This window comes from Trichechus manatus, unplaced genomic scaffold (assembly GCF_000243295.1).
Source record: "Trichechus manatus latirostris isolate Lorelei unplaced genomic scaffold, TriManLat1.0 scaffold00080, whole genome shotgun sequence".
Taxonomy (NCBI): domain Eukaryota; kingdom Metazoa; phylum Chordata; class Mammalia; order Sirenia; family Trichechidae; genus Trichechus; species Trichechus manatus.
Window position 1 is genome coordinate 10,804,998 of NW_004444016.1, and position 9,632 is coordinate 10,814,629.

At 37.8% G+C, this 9,632-nt stretch overlaps 1 protein-coding gene across 8 annotated transcripts in view; it reads right to left on the reverse strand.

The window, feature by feature from the left end:
* Positions 1 to 9,632, reverse strand: part of NR3C1 (nuclear receptor subfamily 3 group C member 1) — a 119,260-nt gene that overhangs the window by 18,715 nt on the left and 90,913 nt on the right. For all 8 annotated transcript variants that reach the window (XM_023735650.1, XM_004381137.3, XM_023735646.1 and 5 more), the window contains 2 exons: positions 5,805 to 6,083; positions 4,624 to 4,768 (listed from right to left, as the gene is read on the reverse strand). In XM_023735650.1, coding sequence (XP_023591418.1) covers positions 4,624 to 4,768; positions 5,805 to 6,083 — 424 coding nt within the window. The remainder of the gene's footprint in view (positions 1 to 4,623; positions 4,769 to 5,804; positions 6,084 to 9,632) is intronic.

Consider the following 9,632-nt stretch of genomic DNA (forward strand, 5'->3'; position numbering starts at 1 on the left):
TTTTTTTTTTTTTTTTTTTTTTACAACATTCAGACCTAAGAACAACCAGGCTGCTTTATAGCTACACAGAGGGCCAGAAAGTGAATAAAGACTTTCTGGCAACCCAAATCTGTATCTCACAAAACAGAGAAGTATGGAAACAAGTGGGTTAAGAGAAGAGCGATCTCCCCATCTCAGACATAGCAGCATAAAGACACAAGAATGGGAAACGGGGATGCACACTCTTTAAAACCATTTTCCTATAAACCATCTGTCCTCCAGTAAAACTGAACACTTAGTGTTAAGATAATCCTGTAACTGAAATTTTCAAAAAGCACTCTTCTATATTCACAAGGAAAAAGTAATGTAATTTTTTTCGGAAAAAATGTCTGTAATTCTTACTTTACGTATTTATGTAGCATGATAGGGTTACGCTGTGACTGCTTAACTCTAAATATGAGTGCCATATTAAGAAAAAATCTGAATTAGTTTTATAAAAGAGGAGGATAAGCCAGTGTTTCATATAAACCTCTGTTCACAACTTTAATCCAAATTAAATGACTTCAAATTGCTTTTAAGAAAGTGACTGTAAATAAATACTGACAACATGATGCTTTTACATAAGCATGGCTGGATTCTGAAATGGGCAGTAAGTACTCACAGAGTTTAAATGTCCAGAGTTTATGTATAGGCTAAATATGTTTACCGTTAATTTAAAATTAAATCTAACAACTTAAACCTTGTTGTGATGGGGTAGTTTGAACTGTCCTTCCTCTTTCTGACAACAGACAGTCCAGGTGACTTCTTGCCCTGATACAGATACCTGGGAGTTTGTGTAGAGGCGTGGGGAGGCCAAGCACATGGCAGTGCCTACTAGCTGAGCGCTGAGATATGGCCCCTTCCTGGATTACAGTAAATCTACTTCACATGCTTCTTGTCATGTCACTTCTCACCATGAAGACTGGTCCTTCTCCTTCAGGTCTCAGCTCAAATGGCACTTCCTCCAAGAAGCAATTAGCCACCCATCTTAAGCAGACCTCGCTCTAGTAAAAACTGTCACAATCTGAAATTATTTATTTGGTGGGTAGTTGTTTATCCTCCCCTAGAAGGTAAGCAACTCAAGGACAAGAACTCTGTCTGCCTTGTTCTCTGCTACATCATGCGACAGGCATATATTAGGAGTGTGATAAATATCTGCTACTCCCCTCTAATTCATTCTCCATAGTGTTATCCTCCGAAGCCCTCCACTGTCGTCTTCTCGCACCTAGAATAAAATTTAAACTCTTTTTCATGGCCTACAAGATTCTGCTTGACTTGGCCCTGTCTACTTCCCTAAACTCATACTGTATCTTCAGTGGCCTTCTCTCAATTCCTCATATGTGATAAGCTTGTGTCAAGCCTTAGTACCCATTTCTTCTGCCTGGAATGCCCAACCCCTTCACATGGCTTGCTCTTTGGTACCACTTAATGCTCAGCTCCTTAGAGAAGCCTTCTATGGTCACAAAGTCTAAAGTAGCACCTCCTCCCCTCCCCTAGTTACACTATTACATTATGACTCTCTGAAATAGTTTTGGTTGTTTGTTTGACTTCCCCATTAAGAATGTTAGCAGGGGCCTCATCTATTATGTTATGTATTATATCCCAAGCTCCTAAAAGAGTTCTCAAAATCATTGAATAAATACTGTACTGGAAAATAAGTTATCACCAGTGGAGAAACAACACGAAGTTTAACTCGATAGTTAAGTTAGGATTTCTAGACCAGATTTCTATGCAGCTAGCCTAGTAGAAGGGAAACCAGAAATATCTCCTTTAGGTAGTTCCCATTTATTCTGCCAGATATGTGGTGCAGCAGTTAACTGCTCGTATGCTAATCAAAAGGTCAGCAGTTCAGACTCACTGGCTGCTCCACAGGAGAAAGATATGGCAGTCTGCTTCCTTAAAGATTTACAGCCTTCAAAACCCTATGGGGCAGTTCTACTCTGTCCTTTAGGGTCGCTATGAGGCGGAATCGACTCAATGGCAACGGATTTGGATTTTTTGGTTTAGTACAAGGAAGAGGTGTCTTGGCTCTAGAATTACCCCACTACCTGTGGCTTCTTGCATAATGCCTAAGATATCTGGGGCTAGTATTATCCAGTCCTTGCTAAAGCATAATAATGGAAGCCTACTACTTCCTAAGACAAGCCCTTCCACTTAACATTCAGCTCAAATAAAAGCTTTTCTGTAACTTCCACCCATTTTTCTGGAGCCTGGCTCACCCAAGAGAGAATATCTTTGTTGTATCTTCATGGAATATCATTTCAGGTTGTCCTTATCTCTCTCAAGTCTCCTTTTCTCCTTCCTCCAAACAGCCCCTGTTCATCAATCAGTGTTACTTTTCAAACTCCTTGCCGCTCTGGATACATTCCAGGTTGTCAGTGTTACTCTTAATGTGGCACCCAGCTCTGAACACAAATACTAAAACGACTGGCAGAGAGTACAATGGGGCTATTATTCTAATGTGGTTTAAGATTACATTAATTTTTTGGAACCTTTATCAACAGCATGCAGAGCTTAGAATGAAAGAAATACCTCTTTTTCCAACACAAACACAAATCTCTATTTTATACTCTGTTTGAGACTGTGGATGTGTGTGTCTGTGTGCGTGTGTGTGTATGAATTCCCTGTTTACGTTCTAATAAAGGAGATAAGCTATGGGCACAGATAGTAGCAATACAAGGCAGATAGTAATAAGATCCAGAGATATACAGCAGAGAGATCATCTATGGTGAGGTCAACATCATGAGCTGAGGGTATGTTTGGTATGTGAAGGAGAACAATGGGAAAGAAGGTGAGGCCAAGTTGTAGAAAGCCTGAAAGACCATACTGAGTAGGCACTGGGTGGTCAGTGAGGGGACACTGAAGACATCTGTGTGTTGGGAAGTATGTGACATGATCAGAATTGGTTAAAAATCAGGTTATTTGCAACCAAATGGGACTAATGAGGTACAGCAGTCCAGGGACAAGGGCCAGAAGGCAGAAGGGGACAAGGAAGCTGGTGATAGGGAACCCAAGGTTGAGTAAGGATAGTGTGGATGTGTTGTAAGGTTGTTAACCACTGTCATAGGGCAACACATGTACTAACTGTTAAATGAGAAACTATTTTGTTCTGTAAGCCTTCATCTAAAGAGAATAGCAGCATAACTGGAAGAGCATAGTCGATGTCACTGAACTGTGCATGTTGACATTTTTCAAATGGTGTATCTTTGGCTATATATATTTTCACTAAAAAAAAAAAAATGTCAAGAAGGGAGAGGGTTGACATGTTGCGGGGTTGTTAACCAATGGCATAAAACAATATGTGTACTACTGTTTCATGAGAAACTATTTGTTCTGTAAGCCTTCACTTGAAGTACAATAAAAAAAAAAAAATCAGGTTATTTGCAAAATTGGTAAAAATTAGGTGTGTTGACACTTTGTCAAACTACTGAAGTAGAATGATTTTAACTCTGCACAAAATGAAACGATACACAATGAATACAAGTTTTCATTGATTTAATTTGTGCTTTAGGAATAAAAAATTAGCCAACACAGGAAGGATACACTGAAGGCAGAAAACTAGTTAGGAAAAATTGCAATGAGGTAAGGGGGAATGGACACCTGAAATATTTCAGCTAGAAGCCTAGAGATGAGAGAACATTTGACTGTTATGGATTGAATTGTGTTCCCCACAAAATGTGTTGTTAATACCAACCTCTATGTCTGTGGTTATAATTCCATTTGGAAATGGGTTGTCTTTGTTACATTAATGAGACAGGATTAGTGTAGGGTATGTCTTGAACCAATCTCTCATGAGATATAAAAGAGACAGAAGCAAACGAGCAAAGCAGAGATGGGGGAAGACACATGCCAAGTCACATGAAGATTGCCCAGGTGCAGAAGCTCAGAAGAGACAAGGACCTTCCTCCAGAGCTGACAGAGAGAGAGCCTTCCCCTAGAGCTGGCACCCTAAATTCAAACTTCTACCCTCCTAAACTGTGAGAAAATAAATTTGTTTGTTAAAGACACCCACTTGTGTTATTTCTGTTATAGCAGCACTAGATAACTAAGACAGTTGACTTATAAAATCTTAAGGGTTAGCTGGTTCTCTGCCAATCTGAAAAAAAAAAAAAAATTTGCTTCCATGTTCTTTCCAAGTCATCAACATTGAGCAAGCACTGCCATGCAGAGATGCCTCTCGTCTCTGGGGCCGTACCTCCCACCCCTTCAGCCTAGATCTCCTCATCTGTAATGGTTCCCTAACAGTGAGATCAACATGAGTTTTACCATGTTCCGTTTCCTTCCTGGAATAGGGTTATGTAATTAAAACAATAAGATCCCTTGTTACGTGCCATAGACTGTGCTCATCCCAGAAATACCCACTGTTTAAAAAACATCCTTAGCTATATCCTGGGACAGTAAGAACGGCACATGAACATTTGCTCTGCATCACACTGGGCCTACCCAAGGCATTGATACACAACTCTGTTTCAAGTCTCCCCAGTTCCAAGATACCTGGTAGAAATGATTCAGTCCTAAATTATCACAAAAGTAGTCCATCAGGAAAACATCATCTGGTTAAAAATAGTCTTTGAATACAGGGAAAATGACTCACATACAACTTACTCATTAATAATCAGATCAGGAGCAAAACACAGCAAGCTACCACCTGCTTGTCTATATGATCTCCATCCCAGGGCAAATGCCATGAGGAACATCCATGAGTACTGCAGTAGGGTCATTTGGTCATCCAGGTGTAAGTTCCTGAATCCTGAATTAACAGAAATAAAAGTATAAGGGAACATCCTAGTTGCTAAAGAGAAGGTCATCTCTTATGGGAACAGGCAAAGACCAGATATCAATTAGACTTGTTTGGGGAGAACTACTAACAGAGGAAATGAAGCATTAACTGGGCACAGTTTTCTTTTGTCATCTTCAGACCTAAGCCCTCAGTGCTTTTTAATAGTATTCAATGTAAAAAAAAAACTTAAGAGTAGCCAGTTTTTTTTGGTCACCTTTTGCCTATTTAAATAAACATGAGCTAAACAGCAGAACAGAAAGCTGAGAGTCCTGGCTTGGGACAGTACTCAATCAATGAATTTAAATTAAAAACTTCCTCTGATTTTACACTTTTTTCCTTCTTGATAGAATAGAGATTATAGAGGTCAGGCTACCTCTTCTTGTTATGTCCCTATCTATCTATATATAAGCTTGTCAGTTCCCCTCTGTTTCTTTTTCTGGTAAGTGAGAGTTGGCACTAACATTAACGTCTGCTGTTCCACATCAAGTTACAATAAGGAAACTTTTATTTACATTGCCTTAAAAATTTAATCAACTAAAACTTGCATTCAGTGTGTTATCATTTCACTTCCTGCAGTTAGTCATTCTACTTTAGTATAGTTTGACAAAGTGTCAACACACCTGATTTTATCAATTTTACAAATAACTTAATTTTTAAAACATACAAATTGAGGGAAAACAAACTGAATTCTTAGAAACATTATGTTTTCTTTTCCTAGACTTCAGTGTAAAAAGAATTTTGAGTAAGTCCTGTAACTCTAGTTCTGACATTACATCATCCTATCTGAGATGCCTATGCTCTTGGTAATAACCTGAAAAGTGGGAAGGGGTGTAAATGTTTTATTACAGACTCCCTACTCTCCCATACTGACCTGACTTCCCCTGGTTAATCCCCAGAACTGGATAAGTAAGAAACTCCATGGACCAAAATGATAAAGAGCCAGAGAGTTCTTCTGCAAAAAAATGCAAAAGTTTGCACTATCAATCTGCCATCCTTCGCATCTTACCTGGTATCGCCTTTGCCCATTTCACTGCTGCAATCACTTGCCGCCCACCTAACATGTTGAGTGTGGTCAGGATTCGCCAAGTCGTATCAGGAACAGTGCTGTCATATCCCGCATATAACACCTCAGGTTCAATGACCTCCAATAGTGACACCAGAGTAGGGGTGAGTTGTGGCAATGTTGCAGGAACTATTGTTTTGTTAACGGGATTTTCAGACGTTTCTTGTGAGACTCCTGTGGTGGTCTGCTGGATTCCTTTTATTTTTTTCTTGGTTTTTCGAGCTGTGGATATTAAAAAAAAATGCACACAAGTGAACTGTAATGAGAAGATCTGTGCTATACCGTTTATTCAACAAGTATTTTTAATTTCTGAAACTATTCAGACTGAAAGAAGAAAAGTACCTTATTTTTACTTAGCAATTATGATAAAGTGACAATGGAAGGGGGAATTTTTTTTCTTCCAAAAGCAAAAGATCAACAGGAACCCAGTCTCATATTAATTTCCCCTACAAATAAGCCAGTTACATCTTCATTACAGTTATACCTTATACAAGATAACTGTCTTACAACACTATGTTAAAATAATCTAAACAAATCACTTCTATAGATTCTTCCCTAAATTAATTTCAGTCTCACTTTGACTCCAAAGTTAAAATTTTCATTGGTATATAAAGCAAGTTGCTTTTACTATCAATTGAAAGAAAGGATCTGTCTAAGCATGTAATAGCAAATTAGCAAGGGTGACTTAGGTTTAACCTAAATTATGGTAGTACATATAATGAAGAGAGCTACAATATCTATACATTTGCACAAAGCCCATCTTATTAAAATAAAAAAATGACACAGCATTTCATATGCTGAAAACAGGATTAGGTCGAACGGCAGAAAAATCCACTTTTTACCTGTGAATGCTGGATACTACTTGAGGCTACAAATATTTGGGAGAAAAAGAAATGTACTTTACCTAAATCATCAATGGGAAATTTCCCTTTTATAAGGAAGATTTATACTGATACTCTAAATCTACAGCATCCATTTTCATACTATATATAAAATGACTAAAACTATCTTTTATTTCTGACTTTGTCTGGAACAGTCTAACCAAATTACAACATGAATTCCATAGATTTTTTTAGTAAACATATTCCTACTTCTGAAGTCATCTGCATTATTGGCTAAATAAGAATTATATCGTTCTTAGAGAGAGAGTACTCAAAGCTCCAAGGATGGGCAAGGAATGTAATTTGTATGAAAGAAGAAACGTACCATCCGAGTTATCAGGGCTGCTAAGGGATAAGTAAATGCCAGTTACCTTTAAAAATAATTATCAGATCCTCTGTCCCCAAAATGACAAAATATATAGTTTGTGGAGAATAGATGTAGTGGCAGGAACTGTATCTCCATGTCCAATGTTAGAAAGAAAAACCCTATTGTTTATACTGAATAGAATAGTCCCATTTCTTACTGTCTTCTGTGCTGCATGTGGCACTGAGAAATTTAAGAATTTTTAGTTAAAACATTTCAAAACAGAGAAACAGGAACATGACAGATCTATTCTAACTTATTTTATCATGCTCTATTGGAGACACAGTATGTGTACTAGTAAAGAGCACAAATCTGAAACCAGCACGTGGGGGTATAAATCCTGGCTCTGCCTTTTAGCTGTGTCTGTGCAAGTTACTTAACCTCCCTGGGACTTAGTTTCTAGTTTCCTCTTCTGTAAAATAAGGATAATATTAGTACCTGTCTCAGGACTAAATCAGTTAAATTATGTAAAATGCTGAGAACAGTTCCTGGCACATAGTATAAGAACTATCATTACTTCAACTTGTAGGATAATATGGTTTTAGAACATTTTAAAATAAGATATTACAACTCTCTGTAGGTGTAATGAAATTTTAAAAAGGAAGAGCTTCTTCCTATACATAAGGAAACCTTGCAACTATGACCTCAAAATCATGGAATGCACTTTGAAAGAACATGCATATCACAATCTATACACAGTACATTAAAAACCTCAATTAACCATAACTTTAAATTGTCTGGAATGTGTGTTCCTTCACTCCACATTAGAATAAAGAAGAAAGGATAAAGACAGACTGGAGGATTTAAAAAAAAGAAAAAAAAACTTCTATGGTTCAGTATGTAATTAGTTTAATTTCTTACTATTTATCTATAATCCTATATGAGAACTGATGCTTCTGAATAAGGGTCACAAAGTGCTAGTGAACTCAATTACACTGACTAAAGCAAGAAGTATACTAATACATTTAAAGAGTATCTTCAGGAAGGGACTGCTAATTGAATTAGTTAAGCTATCACTATTTTTAAGCAATCTAATTAATCACATTTTACTGTACGTAAGTTCCTGACCCAGTGGAGCATGCAGTAAATTAGCAGTCAATATATGGTCTCTAAAGTGAAGAAATCTTAGTTTAAAAAATAGGTGAGAATTCTGATAATGCCATAAACCTACTTATCTGTAAGTTTCATTTGACTCTTTATGCCAAAAATAAAGCTGTACTTTGGAATGATTACAACACAACTTGAAATGAGTATAAAACATTTAGGATCACTGTTTAAAAACTTATTTGTACTCAAATGCCAGTCACTTCAAAGCAGTGAAGACAGTTGCCTTAAAATAAATCTTGAGATTTACTTGGTATGGGGCAACAGTATCAGAATACAACCCTTGCAGTACTAAGGTACATTTATGGAGAGAATTGGGCTCTGGGAGAGCTGTCTGCTTCTGCCAAGTTACTCTAGGCTGTCATTGAAACTGCTTGGCTTAGGGAAAACACTGATGAACGAGGGAATATTTCTAAAGATTATACGTATAAAAAAATCATGAAACACTGGGCTCATCTATTTTTCTTAAAGGTATTATGGTCTGCCAATCATGTCTGGCACACACACATACCTGCTCCAAACAATGGCTTTCACACTAAAACCACCACCACACACGCACAAAACAAACAAAACAAGAATAACAACAACAAAAAAAACCCCTATGAATTTAGATTTTTTAAACCTTTCAATTTTCTACAGGTAGAATTAGATTACAATTGCATGATATGTGCCACCTACTGTCTAATGTATTATTAAATGACAAACTAGAACTTTGTTCTATGTATAGTGCAAAGGTGAATTTAAGATTAATCCTGGATCTACTCAAAGGTGTATTTAATAATATGAGGGTCCAAAATAACCTCTCTGGGTACAAGAATGTACATCAAAGACTACCATGTCATAGCTCTCAGTAAGTGTTAGTTTCCCCAGTATTCTGGTATATTGACAACTTATAAAAGTGTGTAATGTGGCTGTTTTTTTTTTTTTTAAATTTTTCCCATACAAAAATTCTTACCTACACTGTTATATGACCCTAATTGCTCTCCCCATACTGTGACAGCACACTCCTTCCTTCCACCCGACTCCCCATGTCCATTTAACCAGCTCCTAAACCTCTCTGCCTTCCCATCTCACCTCCAGACAGAAGCTGCCCTTTTAGTCTCTTACATCTACTTGAGCTAAGAGGCACACTCTTCTTTACGTCCCACAGTCCAGTCCAATCCCTGTCTGAAGCGCTGGCCTTGGAAATTGTTTTATTTCTGGGCTGATAGAGAATCCAGGGGCCACACTTTCCAAGGTTCCTCCAGTCTCAGTCAGACCATTAAGTCTGGTCTTCTTACTAGAATTTGAGTTCTGCACCTCACCTTTCTCCTGCTCCATCCGGGACTCTCTGTTGTGTTCCCTGTCAGGGCGGTCATTGGTGGTAGCCGGGCACCATCTAGTTCTTCTGGTCTCAGGCTGATGAAGTCTCTGGTTTATGTG